Source organism: Balaenoptera musculus, chromosome 2, assembly GCF_009873245.2.
Source record: "Balaenoptera musculus isolate JJ_BM4_2016_0621 chromosome 2, mBalMus1.pri.v3, whole genome shotgun sequence".
Taxonomy (NCBI): Eukaryota; Metazoa; Chordata; class Mammalia; order Artiodactyla; family Balaenopteridae; genus Balaenoptera; species Balaenoptera musculus.
Genome location: NC_045786.1, coordinates 33,527,651 through 33,550,087, shown reverse-complemented (window position 1 = coordinate 33,550,087; position 22,437 = coordinate 33,527,651). Strand labels below are relative to the sequence as shown.

General features: G+C 46.9%; 1 protein-coding gene across 1 annotated transcript in view; it reads right to left on the bottom strand.

Annotated features, from left to right (window-relative positions):
- Window positions 1-21,926, bottom strand: part of ARNT2 (aryl hydrocarbon receptor nuclear translocator 2) — a 196,854-nt gene extending 174,928 nt beyond the window's left edge. Inside the window, exon 1 of the mRNA XM_036844102.1 lies at window positions 21,814-21,926. Within this exon, the coding sequence (XP_036699997.1) occupies window positions 21,814-21,844 (31 nt within the window). The 5' untranslated portion in view covers window positions 21,845-21,926. The remainder of the gene's footprint in view (window positions 1-21,813) is intronic.
- Between the last annotated feature and the right edge of the window lie 511 nt (window positions 21,927-22,437).

Sequence of the window (22,437 nt, the reverse complement as noted above, 5' to 3'; positions counted from 1 at the left end):
AGGCTACTCTGAGCAGACCTTCAATATTGTAAAGCAAAAACACCCCGTGTGCCAAGATGTGGTCAAGAGCAGCTGGATATGGACTAATATCCCAAGTTACTCTGCAAAAACATCTTTGAGTGTTTATTTTAACAACTCGCTTGCTGTATGTCCTATGTGATCCTTCAACTTCAGCGCTTTGTGCTGCAAAACAAGATTTATTTTTCACAAGGAATTTACAAAATTCATGTCAGATTCTTGGAAGCAACCATAGATAGAGACAGCTCCACTTTCACATCTTTGAAGCAAAGATTCTGGGTTTCAGTTGTGTCTGGAAGCCTGAGTTTGTGAGACGAATTAGAAATCCATTCTCTGCCTGTTTGTCTTTTTAGGGCTCTTTGGGAGGAAAACAGTAAAAGCTGTTTGTCAATAAACCAAAGGAAAATTATGACTCAGACCACTGAAAGGAAAGGTTTTAGGTGATAATGAAGCAGTAAGGGTACAATCACTTTGGCTTCCACCCGCAGGTAGATTTTACAGCACTATTACAGACAAGAGGGTGCCATAGTAAAACCACGTGGGACATTGACAATGACACTGCCGTGGTTGGCCTGAGAGCGTCCCCAGGAGACGTGGCACAGGTTGTCCTGACCAGAGAAGCAGCCCCACTGAGGGAGAGGAGTCCTTAACTTGGACTGACTTCACCACTCTATAGTCCTGCCAAAGTGGGAAAGCATCTGAGCATCTCCCCAATAAATACGGGAGTAAAGTGACATAAAACCAAACTTCATGGGAGTGGTGTGCAAACCAAATGAAGTAACCACAACCTGGGACACACAAAAGCACCTGATCGATTACGGATAATCAATCATCTGTTGAACTGCCTGTCCCGTCCCCTTCTGCACTTTGGTGACAGTGCTGAGAACCACATTTGAGATATGCACCCCCCCCACACACACACTCACAGTCCGTGTGGCTAAGGTGGGACCCCAAGAGGGCTCCTGGGGCGGGCACATGCCCAGATCTGGTCCGTCAGAGCACTGCATCCCCTGGCAACAGACCCTGGCTCAGTGCTATCATCTGACTTCTTCTGCAGGAGTTTCGCTGATGAGATGTAACTGGACCACCACTCGGGGAGAGCCTGAATGAGATTAAAACCAGCACAAGAGGAAGGGCTAGAGGACCAAAGGAAAGATAAACAGTGCCGTAGGTACAGGGCTAGCACCTCTGGATCTTTATCTGAAGCCAAACGCCTGCCTGGCTATCCTAACTTTATGAACAATTCCTGCATGGTTTGTTTAAGCTAGTTTGAACTGGGCCGTCTGTCTTTTGAGAGTGAAAGAATCCTGGCAAATATATTGTGATTTTATTTTCTCTGAGTCTCCCCCTCCTCTTCCTCCTCACCCCTCCTCCCCTCCCCCTCTTCCTCCTCCTCCCCCTCCCACCTCTTCCTTCTCCTCCTCCTCTCCCTCCCCCCTCCTCCTCCCCCTCTCCCCTCCTTCTCTCCCTCCTCCTCCCCTCTTCTGTCTCTTCCTCCTCCTCTCCCTCCCACTCCTTCCCCTTCTTCCTTCTCCTGCTCCTCCTCCTCTCCTTCCCCCTCCCTTTCCCCTTCCCTTCCTTCTTCTTCTTTTTCTTCTCTGTGTCTCTCTCACACACACAATAAATATTTGTAATCTATATATATGATGAATTATTGGACAAGCACAACGCTTCACTGGCTACACTACAAATTCTGTATTTGCAGAAAAATTTCACTCATTAATATGGATGGAAAAGCCCTAAATAAAATCTTAGCAAATCAAATCCAGCATATTTTACAATAATAATATTAAAAGAACCATGCAGTGTTACCACGTACCTTTTATTCCAGGAAGATGCAGATAATTCACCATTAGGAAATCTATTAATAGCTTAAATAAGAAAAAAAAAAAACAAAAGACCTGTGCTTATCTCAATAGACACTGAAAAGGACATGTGACATAACGGATCACGTGACTCATTCCTTTGACAGGTATGTGCTCCTACTGTTAGGAGCTGCTGTGTGCTTCCACACTGACTGCTCAAAGCTGCCCTTGTTCAGATCACTTGAGAATCATTTCTCAGCTCCATGTGGAAATGGTCCTCAGAGCCAGAATGATTCCAGTGATGGGAACAGCTAACACGTACTGGGCACAGACACCGTCCAGCACACTGCCAAACACTTCACATGCAGCGCCTCATTTCAACAGCTCAGCTCAACTGCTCCTGAAGGCAGGTATTGTTCTTATTCCATTTCACAGATAAGGAACCCAGAGTTAAGAGGCTAAGTAATCTGCCTAAAGTCACACAGCTAAGTAATGGCTAGAGCTAAAATGCATGCAAACCAACATACATTGGATTTAAAAGCTACTGCTTTTAATCACACAATACGAAATATGGCCTCTAAGTTAGGAACACATTCTCTATTTAAAATTTTATTCCATTATAAATTACAAGACCAAAAAAGCTGGAAAATACGCTTATGCAAGAAGAGATAACTATAGTCAACTTTTCGTTGAATATGAATCCAGACCCCTTTCTGTACATGTACAAATACAAATAAAAATAGATATATTTAATATGAATAAGATCATATTATTTATAGAATTTACTTTTCTCAACTAATAAATCATGAAGCGTTTTCCTGTCAATAAAAATAGAAGTATATCATCATTGTAATGCCTAAATGATAGGCCATTTAAAATACATACAAATAATTTAACCATTATTTGTCATTGTTGGACATTTAGATTGCTTCCATTTTTATAAACAACACTGCAAAAATCATTTCTGCATGAGGTATTTTCTCACTCTGATTATTTTCTTAAAATAGATTAACATACTTGAATCAGAGAGTTTACACATTTACTACCACCAGAAATAAACGAACTTCCCGGCCAACGCAAGATTTTATAGTGCTTTTTAACTGTTGCCAAACTGACAAGCAAAATGAATACCTTGTTTTGACTTTTATTTCATTAGTTATCAATGAATCTAAACATAATTGTGATTATTTTTATTTATTTTCTGAATTGCTTAGTTCTTTATTTCAAAAATGGTCCTCCAGGTTTTAGTCTTCCTTTTATTGTTTGTGTATACACACATAGACTCACACACACTCACACATGCACACACGTGTACAGATATACACACATTGATATTAACTCTTCCTCACATACTTAAAAAATATTTTCTCCATTGATATTTAACTTGGTCTAAGCTGATTTTTAAATTTTAACTTATGAAAAATGTTAAGATATACAAAAGGGAATGAAATTTATACAAAAAATTCCCACCTTAAGAAATAAAACATTCCCTATGGAAGCTGTAAACTTTTCCAATGGAAAAACTTCACACTTCCTTGTATTACATTTTAAATATGATTCTAGTAAACCACATATGGCTATATATATATATATTTTTTTTAATCTAATTTGACAATCTTTGTTTCCTAATCCAGAAACAAAGGTTTATTAATTTATTGGGACTATTTATATGTACCGACTTATTTCTACCACTTATTTTCTTTTTGTCCCACTTCTTCTGTTTCTTTTCCCCTCCTTTGTTGCTGTTTTATTGGAGATGGGGGTTATATACACCATTCTGTTCTTTGTTGTTCTGCTAGTTCGAAGGTTATATACTCTATATGCATTAATTACTACTCTAGAAATATGATTACACATACTTGGCAGAGTTCAGTAATCCTGAATGGCATAGCTTTACCTCTGATCACCCCATAAAGTACATGTTAATACTATTTATTTATATTCAAAGCATACCTATATTTATTCTGTGTTCATCACCCTCTTTGCTCAGCATTCCTCCCTGTGCCTGAGAACTTCCATTTGGGGTTACTTACCATCTCCCAGAAGTAGATCCTTTACAAGCTTCTTTGATGAAATCTGTAACTCTCTTGATTTATTTATCTTGAAATGTTTTTATTTTCCTCTCATTCTTAAAAGAAACATTTTGTAAGTTTAGAATTCTAGGTTTACAATTATTTTCAACTAGCGTATTGAAATTATTATTCTATTGTCTTCTGGCTTGAATTATTGCTGTCGAGAAGTCACTCATCAATCTACAGCTGACCCTTGAACAACTCGGGTTTGAACTGCACGGGTCCACTGACACGTGAATATTTTCAATAGTAAATACTACAGAGCTACGCGGTCTGTAGTGGGTTGCATCCACGGATGCAGAGGAACAGGGATACGGAAGGCTGACTACAGGCTGTATGTGGGTTAACCCCCCGCATTGTTCAAGGGTCGGCTGTCACTGCCACTGCTGTGTAGGTGATCTGCCTGTTCTTTGTTACTGCTTTTAGGATTTTTCGGTGTCCTTGGTGTTCTCTATTTTCACTACATTTTGTTTAGGTTGGGATTTCTTTGTATCTTTTCCGGGATTTGTTGTAGCTTCTGAATCTCAGGCTCAATGCCCTTCGTTACTTCTGGGAAATTATCAGCCTCTTTTCTTCGAATATTGCCCCACCCCTGTTCTCCCTAGTATCTCTGACTGGAACTCTAATTCATGCACATAAGAAGTAGGAAGCCTAATGCAAATCAAAATTACAGTGAGGTGTCACCTCACACCGGTCAGAGTGGCCATCATCAAAAAGTCGACAAACAAATAAATGCTGGAGAGGGTGTGGAGAAAAGGGAACCCTCCTACACTGCTGGTGGGAATGTAAATTGGTGCAGCCACTATGGAGAACAGTATGGAGGTTCCTTAAAAAATTAAAAATAAATTGGGAGATTGGGATTGACATGTATACACTACTATATATAAAATAGATAACTAATAAGGACCTACTGTATAGCACAGGGAACTCTTCTCAATACTCTGTAATGACCTATAAGAGAAAAGAATCTAAAAAAGAGTGGATATATGTATATGTACAACTGATTCACTTTGCTGTACAGCAGAAACTAACACAGCATTGTAAAGTAACTATACTCCAATAAAAATTTTAAAATAAAAACCTAAAAATAGAGCTACCATATGGCCCTGTAATTCTACTCCTGGGCATATATCCAGAGAAAACCATAATTCGAAAATATACAAGCACCCCTATGTTCACAGCAGCACTGTTTACAATAGCCAAGACATGGAAACAACCTAAATGTCCATCAACAGATGAATGGATAAAGAAGATGTGGTACAGGGACTTCCCTGGTGGCTCAGTGGTTAAGAATCTGCCTGCCAATACAGGGGACACGGATTCAAGCCCTGGTCCGGGAAGATCCCACATGCCGCAGAGCAACTAAGCCCATGTGCCACAACTACTGAGCTTACGTGCCACAACTACTGAAGCCCGTGTGCCTAGAGCCCGTGCTCCACAACAAGAGAAGCCACCGCAATAAGAAGCCTGCGCACCGCAACAAAGAGTAGCCCCTGCTTGCCGCAACTAGAGATAGCCTGCGCGCAGCAATGAAGACCCAACCCAGCCAAAGATAAATATAAGTAAAGAAACAAATTTAAAAAAAAGAAGATGTGGTACATATATAATACAATGGGATACTACTCAGCCATAAAGAAAGAATGAAATAATGCCATTTGCAGCAATATAGATGGACCTAGAGATTATCACACTAAGTGAAGTAAGCCAAAGACAAATATATCGCTTATATGTGCAATCTAAAAAAATGATACAAATGAACTTATATAAGAAACAGAAATAGAACCACAGACCTGGACAACAAACTTTTGGTTACCAAAGGGGAAAGTGGCAGGGGGAGGCATAAATTGGAGTTTGGCATTAACATATACACACTACTATATATAAAACAGATAAACAAGAAGAACCTACTGTGTAACACAGAGAACTATACTCAATATTTTGTAATAACCTATAAGGGAAAAGAACAGATATATGTGTATGTATAACTGAATCACTTTGCTGTACACCTAACACAACATTGTAAATCAGCTATACTTCAATTAAAAAAAAAAAAGAAGTAGGAAGCCTAGTCTCTTTGTCTCATAGCCACTCTTTGATATGTTCTAACTCTGATCTCTATGCTGAATTCTGTCATATCTTTCATTCCACTTTCTAATTCACTAATTCCCTATTCATCTGTGTTTAGAAGCTATTTAATTCATCCATCAGTTTCCTAATTTTGTTTATTTTTCAATGCTATAATTTCCTGATAGCCCACTTGGACTAAATGACAGCTAGACAGCAGGTTGCCTTCAATCAGACCTGAGGGTCTGGGTAATGAGCATCTCACTGGGAACTACCAAAGACCAGAGGCCTGTTTCCAATTTTCCTGAGTTGTGTAAGGTCCAAAGGTGTCATAAATGACCAAAGGGTGTATATTCCCCGGAAAAATGAAAATGGACGTTGCAACAGCCAACCTGGCAGAGATGAGGCAGGTTTAATTTGATGGGTAAAAATAAAGCAATAAGATGGGGTTTCCACGCAAGTTATCATAAGAAATTCATATCAGTTATACAGTGTTGTCGGGTGCACTAAGGTTCAAAACCAATACATTATAGGGTAATAATTTCTTTGTACAATTAGATGTTTTGGCAATAATTTCCTTTTTACTGATTTTAAAATTGTGATCACAGCTTTCCTTTTGTCTGCACTGGCCTGACAGACCATGGTCAGTCCTTTTATTTTCAAACCTTTAAATCACTTTTTTCAAGTTGTGAATAGTAGTACATGGTGGTATCGTTTGGCTTCTGTTGTTTTACACAGTTAGAGAATCTTTTTCTTTTAAAAGAAAAGTGAATCTAGATGCTTCTTTTAAAAGCCACCGTTTTCCAGTTAAAGGAGGCCCAGTGACACATGCCTCACCCCCTCTTCCTTCCCGACACCCCATTAATGACAGTAAGGAACTTCTAACCCCTAATGCCAACAAGCTGGCATTGCCCCCAAGGAATGAGACTGGAGGTTTATTTTCTAAAGAAATATAAACCTCCCCAAAGCAATCAAGGAGCTGGGGAAGGAGAGAAGAGAGAGATAATCAATCCAGGAGGTCTGTATCTAACTAACAGAATTTCCAGAAACAGAGGCTAGAGAGAAAGACTAAAAAAAAAAAAAAATTCAGCCCTAAAGTCAGTCTCTTGATTGAAAGGGCCCACTGAATACCCAGCACAATAAATGAAACAAATCCCCACACCAAGGTCCAAACCTTCACTTTGTAGATGAGAAAATAAAAGCTCAAAGAGAAAAAGCGGGGTGCCCAAGAGTACAAACCAGGCCAGTGCCGGATAGAGCCAGGACTGGGCACGAATACAGCACTCTTCCCAGCTCTCCTGCCGCCTGGAATGCCTATCACACTTCGAGTTCACATCTCCCCAGGTCAGCTCAGTCATTCACCTTCTTCCTTCTCTCCCAAACCACCCAGGGAGAGCCAGTGTGACAGTGGAAAGAGGGTGAACTTAGGATCAGAATCGGTGCCAGTCTCAGCTCTGCCTCTTGCCAGCTGTCAACTTCCTCACCTGTGAAATGAGACTATTACATCCAGTCATCAGAATGATCCTTTAAGTTCACAGATCCAGAAGCCTTGAGACAGGCTGAGTTAGTTGGCAGTGGGCACCAGTATTGGCTTAGCTGCTTCTGCTTCTGTGGACCTGAAGGGTGGTCCAGGGACCAGCACCATCAGCATCACCTGAGAACTTGTCAGAAATACAAATGTCAACCCAACCCCCCTCTGACCCGACCCCGACCTACTGACAGAGCTTCTGGGACAGGGCAGCACTTGGTACTAACAAGCCACCCTCCTGGTGATTCGGAGGCAGGTCGAGTTTGAGTGACTGCGCTACCTGTGTGACTGCGCCACCTAGTGGTAGACGGGCCTAACAGATCCTGCGCAAACATTCAGCCTGAAGGACTCAGGGAAGGAGCTGCCCTCTACAAGACTATAAATGCTTGAAGGCACAGACTGTGCCGTTCTTCCTAACCAGCATAATCCCAGCACTTAAGCACCATGATTAAAAAAGGGCATACAGTTAATGAATATTTGTTGAATGGATGAAGACGAATGAATAAACTTGAACAAAGAAGACACACGTCCTAACTCCTAGTCTGTCCACAAAGTGTTATGCAAAACTGAAATGTCTTGAGATGCAGCCTGAGGCCCAGTGGCGCCAGTTCAAGAGGTGGAAGGAGACAGGGGCACTGAGCCACCACCTGCAGAGGCCACTTCCAGGTGCCCAGGCACCACGTCTGAGGTCACAGCAGCCCTAAGCATTCAACAGGGGACCCTCTTGGGTGGTCAGCCCATCCCAGTCTGTCCAGAGTAAGAAGAGGCCAGGAGGGAGACTTGTTCTAGGGCGATGGGACCCTTCCCCCACCCCACTATGCCAGTGAGGACAGGGAGCGGAGAAGTGGGGGACAGGGCATTACATACTGGTCTGCACTTAGGGGCAGGACCAGGGCAGAAAGTCTAGCAAATAGGGAGGGATGGCAAGAAGGACAGTCACAACACGACAGGAGGGAAAAGCCTGGAGTCCAGCAGGGTGGGGGAGGGACTGTCCCTGTGGCTGATGTACTTCTTCCCAGGGCTGTAAGGAGCACAGGCAGGGTGGGGACCTTCCCAGCACTGAGTCTGGGAGGAGGAATACTGGAGCAGGGACAGCTTGTGATCCCCACATGCACAGAAGAGCCCCAGTAACACCAGACTGCCTGCTTTCATAAGCACATTTGGTTATTTGTTCCCCAAGTTTTCCCTGCCCAGCTGGAAAGATGCCCTTCACTTCTGAACCCTGAGCCATGTTCCGCGCCCCCGTGAAAAACAATTACAGGGAGCAAAGTCACCGCTGAGCCAGTGTGGACCATGTGCCAGGTCCCATCCCAAAAGGTGTTAAATAGAACCATCTAATCCACAATGCAACCAAATGAGGTGCACCACGGTACATGTGAGGAGGCAGTGGCAACGAGAGGGTAACCAGCCAGCCCACGAGCCACGGTCACCACGTCCGCCGTGGCCTGCCTCGAGCCCGGGGGGCAGTGTTCTGCTCACCTCTGAATCCTGAGCACACAGCACAGTCAGTGCTCAATGAAGAAGTCACCGCATTTCACAGATGGGAAAACTGAGGCCTTTGCCTGTACTGTCCCCTAGCAGATGGTGTTCGCATCGTCACCACTCACACAGTACAGGAGTCTGGGTTTTTAAATACTTGTAGCAAGATGACCCAGCATGAGCTACTGGGGTGACCCGAACATTTCCAACCTCTCTGGTTCCTTTGGGTCTTTGACGCAAAGGAAGGGGGAGCGGGGAGGGAAAGAAGGACCAAGGGAGAGAGGGAGGAAGGGACGAAGCACAAATGGAAGAAAGGAGGAGAAGATGGAGGAGGAGGAGAAAGAGACAGAGGGAGAAAGAAAGAAGGGAGGAGGGGGTAGAGGGAAGGGAGGAGGAGGGGGATTCTCAGACCTTGGGGGAAAAACTCAGCAAGTTTCTGCAGGCAAATTATGCACCCAAAATATCTGATTTTTAAGTCACTAGGTCTTTCTTTATGAAGTCACAGTAAAATGCAAGCTTGTTTTTAAGTGGACTATAGAAAAAACAGCAGGGGACTTCCCTGGTGGTCCAGTGGCTAAGACTCCACGCTTCCAATGCAGGGGGCCCGGGTTGGATCCCTGGTCGGGAGCTAAGATCCCACATGCAGTGCAGCCAAAAAAAAAAAAGCAGCAGCAAATTCACTTCCTAAAGTAAACACAAATACACATCTAAACCTGGATATGCACCAGCCACAAAGAGCAAGACAAATCATACACTAATTACTGTTTGAAGAAGATCCGATTGTTAATTGCAGTGTGTTTCAGGCATTCCGCATGAGTAACTTACCTGAAAAGCTTTCCAATCTGTATGTCAGGAAAGTTGGTAATTAAACACTTCAACTTCCTATTGACTTTATTAGAGATATGATAATCCTTACACAGTTAGATTATAATTATTTTATTTTTCAAGTGAAGTTGATATTTAGTTAGGAAAGTGTTATCCTTACAGTCTTTAAAAAAAAAAAACAAAAACCCTGGGACCTGCACTCGACAAGGAGCATCTGAAGCTGCCTATATATGGTGTATAGAACCCAAAGAGGTTTGCCAAGCACGTAGGGAATGGCACGTGGAACCACTAATCATCTTTCCTTAGCTTTATCTGCACAGGACCTTGACTTCATCAACTCAGAGACTTGCTTTTAAGTAATGCCTGCTAAAAGCAGCCTTGTGATATAACATCACTTAGGGGGGGGTTCTTGATAAAAATTTTAAAAGCAAAATCCCAACGTAATCGTGAGGCAACATCAAACAAAACCAAACTGAGGGATATTTTATAAAGGGACTGGCCTGTACTCAGCAAAAATGTTACAGCCATGAAAGGGAAAAAAACAAACAAAAAAAGACAGCAATTATTCCAGAATTAAAGGAGACTAAGGGACATCATAACTTGTAATCTTGGTTTAAACCTGGAGCCAAAAAAAAATGGTTTTGGCTATGAAGAACAATTGGTAAAATACGAATAAGGTCTGTGGCTTAGATGATACTGTTATATTAATGCCAACTTCCTGATTTTTAAACATTTTAAAAAATATTTATTGGGCTTCCCTGGTGGCGCAGTGATTGAGAATCTGCCTGCTAATGCAGGGGACACGGGTTCGAGCCCTGGTCTGGGAAGATCCCACATGCCGCGGAGCAACTAGGCCCGTGAGCCGCAACTACTGAGCCTGCGCGTCTGGAGCCTGTGTTCCGCAACAAGAGAGGCCGCGATAGTGGGAGGCCCGCACACCGCGATGAAGAGTGGCCCCCGCTTGCCGCAACTAGAGAAAGCCCTCGCACAGAAACGAAGACCCAACACAGCCAAAAATAAATAAATAAATAAATAAATAAATAAATAAATAAATAAATTTAAATAAAAAAAGAAAAAAGAAAACTTAAAAAAAATTTATTTATTTATTTATTTTGGCTGCGCTGGGTCTTAGTTGCGGCACACGGGATCTTCGCTGCAGCATGCAGGATCGTTTTGGTTGTGGCATGCAGACTTCTTAGTTGTGGCATGCATGCGGGATCTAGTTCCCCGACCAGGGGTCGAACCCAGGCCCCCTGTATTGGGGAGCGCTGAGTCTTACCCACTGGACCACCAGGGAAGTCCCACTAACTTCTTGATTTTGATCATACATTGTAGCTCTGTAGGAGGATGTGCTTATTCTTAGGAACACACATTGAAGTATTTAGAATTAAAAGGGGCATCGTGTCTACCATGTATTCTCAAATTGTTCAGGAAAATAAAGAGAGAGAAAAACTGAAGAAATTGATTAAGCAAAGGTGGTGAATGTTAACACTTGAGGAATGTAGGTGATGGGAATACAGGACTTCTGTGTACTATTCTTGCAACTTTTCTGTAAGCCTGAAATTACTTCAGCATAAAAAGTTACTAAAAACAAAAAAGGAACCTTGTAGTGGTCATGCTGCTTCTCACTGGTTTGCAATTTGGGGGACTTGGAGACCAATCCATTCATTCATTCATTCATTCAGTAATATTTATTAAGCACCTATTATGTGGCAGGCCTCATTCAAGCCACTGGGGATACCATAGTGAAAAAAGAAAATCCCAACTCTAAAAGGGAAATGAAGCAACTTGAGGTTTCTGGCAAATCCCCACTTGGATGCCTTGAACTCACGATGTCTTCAACTCAACATGTCCAAGACCAAGTCTGTCATCTCCCTGCCACCTCCACCAAAATACCCCAAAATACCAGGACCTCATCAACGTTCGCCATCTTGGGAAATGGCACCCTACCCTTCCCGTGACTGAATTGGGAACCTAGCGACTGCCGCCTCTAACAGCTCAATCTGATCCATCTTCTGGTCCTGTTGGCTTTACCTCCTAAATTTCACAGGGATCCACCTGCTTCTCTCCATGTCCACTGCCACGTGGAGCAGGCCTCGGTGGTCCCCTCCCTGGACGGGAAGGATGGATGCCCTCACCCGGCCGGCCTGATTCAGCAGCCAGAGAGATCTTCTTAAAATCCACCTCCCAGTACATCACAGCCCTGCTCACAACACTTCAATGGCTTCCTGTTGCATTTGGACACAAAGACACCTTTTTTTCCCCCTAATACTTACTTAAATAATACCCTCGTTCATGCGACTGTTTAATAAACGGCCGACTCTCCCCACAGTGAGCTCCATGGGGGCGGGGACCACGCCTGGCTTTGCACACCACTGTGAGCACAGAGTTGGCATTCAATTAATATTTGTTTAATTAGGTGGATAAGCAATTAAAATAATTAATGTCGGGCTTGGACCAGTGAATGGAGTGTGGTGCCATTCACTGCCACAGGGGACCTGGGGGAGGGGGACGTGGAGGAGGTGCTGGCTTTGCAAAATGTGAGGGAGATGTGGACAAGACGCCGGGCAGGCAGCGGGAAATACAGACCTGTGGTCTGTGAGGCTGACTTCAGGAAAAGGTACGTACGTACTCTGGTGCTAAATCAAGCTGTGTGCCCCTGAGCCATTCCTGTAACACACTCTCTCTCTGCCCTTCAGGAGGAGCTGGGGGGCGGGGGTCACTTTCGCTCCTGCCCTCTAACAAGCCGCCAGTCATTTGCATAAAACTGTCCTGCCCCTGCCTGCTGTGGACACTGGCTGAACACACGTGTGGCCAACCTACTTCGCTCAGCATCTCTCTACACGCCAGCCCCAGCACTGGGCACCTCACCCTTTGTGCAGGGGTGGCAGAGGGGTGCCCGGGGAAGGCTGGCTGAAACAAATTAGAAGTTTTCTGGTGTGAAATGCTTTCAAAGAGCGAGAACACAGCTGTGATCCTTGATCACATTCATTCATTTCATCCTTTCTGGGACTTGGAATCCATCAAGCATATCAAATTATGGCAAATGAGTCCAGACTCTGCCTCGTTTTAAACTTGCTGATGTGAAAGAAACATCAATGCTGTTCTAAAAATAATAATAAAAAATTCGGGCAGTTCTGTTATTTCACATTTAAATGAACTTCCATTATGGATATCATAATTTTCTGAGAAGTACCATCTTGTTTCTAAAGCCACCACGTTTTCGTACTCTGAAGTGGTGGTCTCGGGGGCCAGCCCCTTCGTATCTGCCAGCTGTGTGCCCCATGGAACTCCTGGGTTCCTTTCCCAGGTGCCGCTGCCCAGAGGCTTACGAGAAGTCCTGTCCGCATAGACCGGGGTTTCTCAGCCTGGCACTGGTGACATTTGGGGCTGGGTCATTCTTTGTTGTGGGAGCTGCCCTGTGCACTGCAGCGTGTTTAGCAGCAGCCCTGGCCTCCGCCCCCAAGATGCCCCCTCCCACCCTACCTCCCCACCCACCCCTGATGCTGTAACAACCAGGAATGTCTCCCAGTCGATAAGCAGTGTGGACACATCTCTGGCCCCCCTGTGCCAGGGTTCTTAGATGCTCTGCCGCTTGGCTCAGTCAGAGTCTCCAAGAGAAGAAAGAGAATAGCATTTGATGACAGCTATGAATGAAATAAATGGGGGCAAAATGAACTTTGCTGCTTGCTGTTGCCTCAAAGTCTGGAACCCAGCTCATCTATTGATGTCTGTAAGGAGCAACCATGTGGCTCTCCTGATAAATAATCTATCATTTATCGATTCCAGTGGATTTTCCTTAACTGCTGTTAGGGCAACTTGGCAGGCCAGACAGAAACAGGCGGGAAGTTGCATTTCTCAACAGGCAGAGAGCCTCTCATGGCCACGAGTAGGTCACTGTAGGGCCCCCAGGAGTGCCCCGTGTACGGAAGACCACCCTCCTCTCCTCTGGTCCCTCACTCGGCTACCAGCAAGGTACTCCACTGACCTGGCTCCCGGAAAGCTCTGAATCCACCCACTGAGCTTGGTTTTGGCTTGGGCCAACCCCCCGGGGTGCTCTTCACCCTGGACACAGCACCCCAGAATTGTCCCAGGCTGCCAACACCCAAGCCTTTCCTTCTGCTACCTGAGCCTGGGTGCAGAGGTGCCCAGTGCCACCTGCAGCTGGTCTCTATTTTTTTAGAGATGTGGAAGAAAAGCAGGGATCATCAAAACCAAAAGCAAACACATTTACCCTCCGTTATTAAAACCTCCTGAATCTGCATCTGAAGCGGCAGTAACTACCACGACTTGTCTGATGCCACAGAAGGCAGGCGGGAAGGACAACACCTTGCCGCGCCCTGTGCTCTCTGAGCCTGGGGGCTGGTCAGCCAGGCGGTCTGGTGGGGGATGGACAGTTCAAACCAAGGAGGATGTGTGGACAACAGACAGGGATCAAAGGTTTCCAGGCCAGTTATAGCACGTGTGTTTGGGAAGGCCACGTGAAAGAAGGGAACGGGTTAAGGGCAGGGCTGGGGTGCAGACAGAAGCCGGTGGGGGGGGGGCAGAAGGGAGCCTGGCGGGGGCCGGAGGGCCCTGCCCAGAGCAGGAAGCAGAGCATCTGAGCTCATGTCCTGTTATTCCATGTATGCCCTAGGGACCCCAGGTGAGTCTCTGAACCCCTTTGAGCCTCTGGTTTAACCTCTGTGGAAAGCAATATAAAATAAAACATACCAACCCACTTGGCTATTTAATTCCACTTCTAGCAGTTACCCTAAGGAAAAAAGTCATGTAATTATGTATTTACATACAGGGATGTACACTACAATGCTGTGTATAATTCTGACAAATGGAAAAGCACACCAAATATTACATGCCTAAATATGAGACTAAGTCAAAAAATTATGACGAGGCCATAAATCAGAACACTTCAGTATCTCTGGGAAGATACACTGTTCCTATTAATGAAGGTGGAAAAAAATGCTATGTTCTGAACAATTCTATTTTGTGTTGATTTATGACATTTTTTAAAAAGTCTGTAACAACGTATGCAAAAATCTTAATAGTGGGTAGTAGAACTATCTTGGCACTTATGTATAGTTTCCAAATTTTTCATAATCCACACGTATCTTTCTTGTTGTGTTCAGGAGGAAAAGTGATTATGGGAAAGAAAGAAGCCAACTCCTCAGCGGGGGCTAGGAGAAGACCCCTCCCAGGCTCTGCTTAGCTGCTCTCACAACACAACTGGAGCAGTAAAAGATGCCCCATGTTACTGTACAATGTACAAGAGCAGGAATTACCTACTTGTGAACATTTCTGCTTTTTTGTGGATCTCCCTGAAAAATGTTCCAATTATTACAGTCAGTCTTGAAAGCCACGCAGGTTCTGCTTATCTGCAAAGGGTCTCGCTTCCAACTCCAGGGCCTGTGGCCCCTCAATGCTGCCTTCCTGGGACCCGTGTCAGGCCCTCTGGGGGGGCAGTTGGATGGAGAGCCAGCCCGGGGGACCTTATCTGTAACTGCTGGTGATTACACAAGCCACAGCAACAGTTTCGCACACAGAGCAGAAGGTCCAAAAGGGGAGGACCTTTGTGGGACTTTCACAGGGAATCTGGTGGGGATATGGGTCTTCCACCACTACCAGCTGGTCTCCAGGCTACTACCAGTCTGCCCTGTCCTCCTTCTGGGGAGAAGGATAATATGTGTGTTTCCAAGGCCTTATTATAAAGTCTAGAGGCACTGGTGTGGGGACAGATTATTCTGGTAGGATTTTCAGATCAAAATCAGTTCCCACCAATAAAAATCAGAAACTAGATTAGACAGCACTGGTGTATTTGGTTTCAGAGACCCACAAATACAGTGCACATGCTTTCTTCTCTTCAAGGTGGGCATTTCAAGGCAGCCACATACAAAGCTGTAATGCAATTGTCTGGTGTCCAGACATTCACTCATCAGCAAACCTTCCTGCATGCCTGCAGTACGGGAGGCAGTATGGTGGATGCTGGGGCCACCTCAGTGACAGATGCCCTCCCTGCCCTCAGGGGGCTCCCAGACCTGCAGGAGACACAGGCATGGATCAAACATCTAGGTGATTTACTGTTTCATTCCGCATGAGAGGAAGAGCTCCAACCCAAGTCCACCCTGCAGGGCCCTGGCGGAATGCATTACAAGCACACTTTATCTGGATAAAGGGATCAGGAGAGCTTTCTCCAATGGAGTAAGAATTCAAGCTGAGGCCATAAAGAAACAAAGGGAGTCGGATGGGGAAATGGTTAGGTGTGGGGAGGGGGTGGGAGAGAGGAGGAAGGGACAGGTGAGCAGTTTATCATCCCAAGAAGAGGAACACAGCACAAGCAAACACCCTCAAGCGGGAAAGGGCTTGACTAGAAGTGGGAGTCAATTTTTATTCACTGAACAAGAAGTTCTGTGTGTGAAACTAGTCCATCAGCCTGGCCCGCACGGCTCCTACCCGCTTCTGTGTGAAAGCCTCCTTGGCTTCTCACACAGCATGTTCCATTCCTGGGCAACTCTACTGGACGCTCCTTTCCTAAGGACAGCCTAGCACAAAGCTGACACTGTGAGTGGAGTAATGGTTCTGGAAAAGATACAGACATGATTTCTTCGTGCATCTTGGTGAATCTCAGCACAGGCCGATGATGAAGCAGTAATGGAGGCACTGCTGGGGAACTGAGGGGATTTGGTCCAAGCGTTCCACTCTCCTTGAGCTCACTTTCCCCAAGGAAAGCATTTAGAGAAGCTGCTCTTTACTTATTTCTCCAGCCCAGATCCCTCGGGCCCACACGGCCCTCGGTCTCCCCAACGGCTCCACCTCTGTGTCTCCTGGGCACCTGCACCCAACCATCTAATGCAGGAGCCTCGAGCACGCCCCACGGCCAGGTGTGCCTCACTATCTTCCCATCACCTCCCACCACCCGGCTGTCAGGACAGAAAGCTGGGACTCATCCTTGCCTCTTCCTTCCTCCTCAGCAACTTCTCCCAACCCCGTACCCTACAGTTATGGTGCTACCCGCAAAAAAGAGGTGCTGCAGGCGCCCTGCCCGACTGCAAGGATGGCCGAGGATATAACTGGTGCCCCTGGAGCTGCTCGGCATGGCGTCCTGGCCCCCAAATATATCTCAACTCCGTCTCCTTCTCTCCACGCCCACTGCTACACCCCCGTCCACGTCAGCAACATCTAACGGGACCCTTGCTTCTCCGCTGGCCTCCTTCCAGTCTGCTCTCCAGACAGTAGCCACTGCGGGTGGGATCACGTGCCTCCACTGCTCAAGACCCCTCTAGCTCTCTATTGCTCTTAGAATCGAACCTCAACCCCCTACCCCCATCCATGCCTCTCCATGAGCGTCTCCCACACCCCCGTCGCCCCTGCTCACCCACCGTCCTCGGCCACCCTGGCCTGTTCTGGCTCCTCGAACCAGTCCAGCCCTTCCCAACCTCAAGCTAGAGCAGCTCCCCCTAACTGACACATACTAGTTGCTTAATAAATACTGACTGAGGAATAAATAAATCTCTTTTTTAGATATCACTCCTATCTTTTGACAGGTGCTAAAAGGCTGTTGGTTCATCACTGGGCTCCCTGGCACATGCCTAAAGGGCAAACTCTGTATCGTTTTTTACTGGAAAAAGAGACCATGTGTTTTATGTACGGGTGGTGAGGCAGCAAAAATGACTTTTTCTTAATGCACGGTATTTTACTGGTTCTAAATGCAATCTTCTCAAACATCACTGAAATGGAGGAGCATTTTACGATTGATAGTACGTCACAATTGAATTGGCAGCAGTTTTTTCTTGGAAGCACATAAAATAATGATGTATCTTGCAATCAAGAGACTTCTAGAAAGCACGAAATGCAGTGTGTAAAGACACTGGACATGTATGTTCAGCTGGTTTGGGCGTTCCACCTCTAGCTGAGGCAGTGCTGCTGGGCAGCTTGCAATCACAGCAAGCATCTCTCCAAAGCTCTAACTCTACCCCATCATTCTTGGGGGTCCATCTGGGTCCCTGAGAGCACTGAGAAGACAACCACTTGACGGTTCCCCAGACTTTCACAAATCCACCCACCCACACACCCACCCCCAGCTCTCTGTGACCCTTCCTAGATTCTCTATAGGCCAAACGCTCTCTTTTTGAGAGGCCCAGTTTCAGAAGCTACCTCCCTACAAAGCTTCCTCTCATGATACATACACACCTAGTCAAGTTCATTTCATTCCACCTTTCGTTATAAACCTGGTCTATTGATGTCTCCCCTATTAGACTCAGAACTCCCAGAGGTTGAGGAATGGATGTTCACATTGCCCTCCGCCCTGCACAGTGTTTGGTAGGTCAAAGGTGTTCAATATGTTTGTTGAACCGACCCAAATATCCCTCCATCTAAGGCAATTTGCGCCAAAAATCTTCTGCACTATACAATCAATTCCAAACTAAAATGCCAGAGACCAGAAACCTGGAGGGAAAAAAAAATCTAATAGTTGATTTCAGAAAAAAGTAGAAATTCTAAATCTCTTAAAACATACCTCTGAAGTATAAAAAATGTGCAAGCTTTATTAACACTCTGCAAATACTCATTTCTGAGTGTGCTCCAATAATGCATAATTCCTAATGATCACTGGTCTGAATTTGAACCTGATTCCCTCATGCTCAAGTTACAAAAGATTAAGGTGGAAACAATGGAGTTGGAAAAACAGTCCCCTTCCGAACTGTGCCATTTCAGCTGCACATACCCTTTCATGCATGAAACTAATTCAAACCTTCGTTATTGCATACAAATCAGAAATGCTTAAATATCATCCAAAGGAAGTGAAACAAATAATACATATATACGGAACAGAAGATTCTAGAGTTCCATTCTCTAGTCTAGAGAACATAAGTTCTTCCTATCTAGAAAGAATAGAGAAAATCAGCCACTACCATAATATCAGCAACCAAGGTAGGGGCTGCAATGACCTAGAAATAGGGAGGGGTCAGAGGCCCCAGGAGATGGGAACCAGACCAGGAGCACTGTGGCAGATGCCATGAGAAGAACGTCTGGAAGCCAAACCCTTCCTTCTCCAAAGACCACTCCTCCCCCAGAGTAACTGGTAGAATCTGAAAACTAAAACAGGGGACCTAGAAGGGGCAGGTTAGAGGTCTGAACCTGGCTCAGATCACCTGAATACATGAGAGCAGGAAGATTCCAACTTCATCTGTCGTTACCTAGACCCCAGAGTGCCCCTGCCATACATCACAGACAAGCATCATTGCAAATGCGTCCGCTGGTGTGCAGTGGTCAGCTGCAGAAAAAGGAACAAGTGGTGGGGAAGTGATGGCCTGTCACCTTCGTACCCTGGACACAGATTAGCAGCAGAAATAAACCTCGGTGCCTCCCAGTCTATTTGCCTGTGTTCACTGAGCTCTTATTCTTTGCAAAGCAACAACATCTGGGGAGAGGGGGGAGGTGGGAGAAGGAGGAGGAGGCATTCAATGAAGCATCACATGACTCATGCCTCTGAGAGGTGGACTCTGGGTGTCCAGCTCGGGCACCTTGCCTCTCTTGGTTGTAAATTGCCAGGAAAATCTGAAACCTCTCTCTGGGCTCTAACCTTTAGCTGTATCCCTTGAAACTACACCCTTTCCCCAAAGAAGTTCGAGATTCACACGGTGAGAGAACAACCTGCCCCGCAGATCTGAGGGTTACCGCGGAGGACCACTCAAAGAACAGACGGGTGGGTAAGAGAAAAGGCGATCCCCTCCAGGAGTTTTCCCTTGAGAAGTTCTCACCATGCTCAAGATCTCTGGCATCTCTGCGAACAGAGAAAAGGCACAGACATCACTGTCCATCAAGCAAGCCAAATTATTTTATTATTTTTCAAATAATAAAAGCAATCCCCTGCACTTGCTTGATTCTAGTGTCCCACAGTCCAAGGCACAGGCATTTGTGTGCTCAGCACCGCCAAGCCCAGCAGCTGCCCCGTATTTATTCCATTAAGCTCACGGAACAATGTAATGGACAAAACGCCTCAAACAGAGATGTAATGGTATGTACATATATGTGCATATGTGTAAACGTATATATATATATATATATATATATATATATATATATATATATATAAAATGTACATTGCCTCTGATTTTATTCCTATTTCCAATATAAACCTATATTGGACTAAAATATCCTCATTTAACTTCCTTTGCTTTTTCTAATGTCGTAACATTTAAATCGATCAAGTTGCTATTGATTTTTAAGCAGCTGAACAGGTTGAAATGGCAGGCTTCGGTCGCAAGCGAACTGGCACAGCTGTTTTCAAACTCAGCATTCTGGACAGGGAACTCATCTGTTCTTCCAAGACTCCCTACTTTGCTAATGCAACCTCCGTCCTTGGAACTACTGAGGCTCCTCACCTCGGTGTCTCCATGGACACCCCACCTCAGTGTCTCCTAGGCCTCCCCCTTTACCCTTACCCCCAATCTAAGCAGTGCAAGTCTGAGCTCCTCCACCTGCCCAGTGGTGCTGTCCTTCCTCTTTCTGTTCCAAGCCAGTGCCGCTAAGTCTCACCTCCCCAGCACCTGCCTCATTTTGACCCCGCCTCCCTGCCTCCAGTCGTGCTCCCTCCTTTCCATGGTACTTCAACTTAGCTGACAAATTAATCTTCCACAAGTACCGTGACCATGTGGCTACCCTATTCAATACCATAGAGGACTCTCTCATAATGTGTACGGCAAGAGTCCATACTCCTTAGCCTGTCCTTCAAAGCCCTCTAAAGCCCGGCCACCGCCAAACCAGTCTGTGTGATATTACGCTGCTCCCTCTTATACCCCTAATGCTCCAACCACCCACTGGCATCTACACATGCTCAGAGTAAGTCCACCATAGCTCACGCCATCCCTTGTACCTGCAAGTCGCTTCAGCACCCGGCTCTGGGTATTCAAACCTTCCAGTTCTTCAAACTCCGGTTTTAAAATGTCCAACCTCCGAAAGCCTTCCCTTACCACTTTAGATGGAAGGAATCCTTCACTTCTAACTTGGATGACACATTTTTTTTCTTTGCTAGGCACTGTGGGTGTTCACCCTCCCACCCACTCCACGACCTCCCTCTACAGGGAATTCCCTGACGGCTGGCCTCTCTCTTACTCTCCCTGCATCCTCCACAGGGATCTAGCACCATGCCATGGCCATAGCAGTCACCGCACAGCACTCAGAACTTTGTAGCAGTCTGTCTAGGTGTCCCCCTTTCCATTCTCGGACACCCTCAGGCTGTCCTATTCACAAGGTAGGGCATTTTCCCAACTAAAATAGAATTTCCCTGCTACAATTCCGAAGCAGGTCAATATTCCCACCTGATCATGAACTCTTCCCATTTTTTGAAATCTGCCCAATGAGCACAGTTGTCATAGACGGCACCCTGAGAACAGGTCAGCCTTAGAAAGCAGAGGATGTTGAACCGGCCTGGGCTTCTCCACGCTGCGTTTCTACAGACTGTGTGTGTGTGTCCGTCCATTAAAGATCAGGATACACAGCAGCTAGTCGCAAAGGGCTCAAAGGACCAGCGCTTGGGGAGCGGGGCGGGCAGGAGAGCATCCGGGGAGTTCCACCCTGTTGAACCCTGGCTCCAAACTTTTCCCTCGGTCAGCGCGGTACCCTCCTACCCGCCCCGACCGGCTGACGCCTGATGCCACAGGGGCCGCGACAGGAAGAGAAAAAGGCGTTGGAGGGGGAAGGCAAAGCTGGGTATTTTCGGAACTTAAGGGGATCCTGGACTGGCCCTTCTAGTTCCCAGGGATGCGAGGCCAGCGTCCGCCGCCCGCGGGTGGGAGCTGGCGCATCCCGGAAACGGGGATGGGGCAGAGATTGGGATGAAGATGCAGCTGCTGGTGCTGATGCTGAGGCCGCCGCGCAGAATGACAGCCGCTCCCCCGAACCTGCCCCAGGGAGTGTCGAGCGCCCGGCTCCGCGCTCCCGGGGGCGCTCGGCGCGCCCAGTCCCTCCGGCCCACTCCGGCCCCGGGCAGGGCCTGCGGGCTGCGACGGGGCCCGCGGCCACTACTCACCCGGAGGGTTGACCGCCGCCGGAGTTGCCATCTTGCTCGGAAGGCTCGGCGCGCGCCGGGCGGGGACGAGGAGGGGCGGCGCGGAGCCGGGCGCCCCACCCGGGGCAGGCGAGGCCGGCGCAGGCCCAGGCGCCGCTGCCGCCGCCACCACTGCCACACAAAGGACGGCGCGGGCGGGCGCTGCCTCCGCGCTCTCCCGCCGCCGCGGCCGCCCGCCGCCCCCGCCTTTATCGCCTCCGCCCTCTCCTCGGCCTCCTCCTCCGGCTTCAGCCTTTGTCACGCGGCGGGGGGCGCCAGGCCGCGGCTCCCCCGGCCAGGCCGCAGCACCGCGAGACTTGGGGCAGCGGGCGGGGGGGTGGACCCCCCAGTCTGGGGCCGCCCCCTCGGGCCCGCGCAGGTGCCCAGCCTCGGGGCGGAGGCGCGCCCCCTCCCTTCTCGCTGGGTCCGGGTCTCCCCCACCCCCGGGTGTCCGGGACGCATCACGGAGGGGCGCTGTCCCCAGGCCAGAGGGCCGGGGCGGAGAGGGTAGGGGAGGGGGGCAGCCTCTTAAGATTCACAGGGACGCGGGTCTCGGAGACGGAGAGAAACAAAGGCGCCCCAGTGCTGCCCACTTAGCATGCCAGG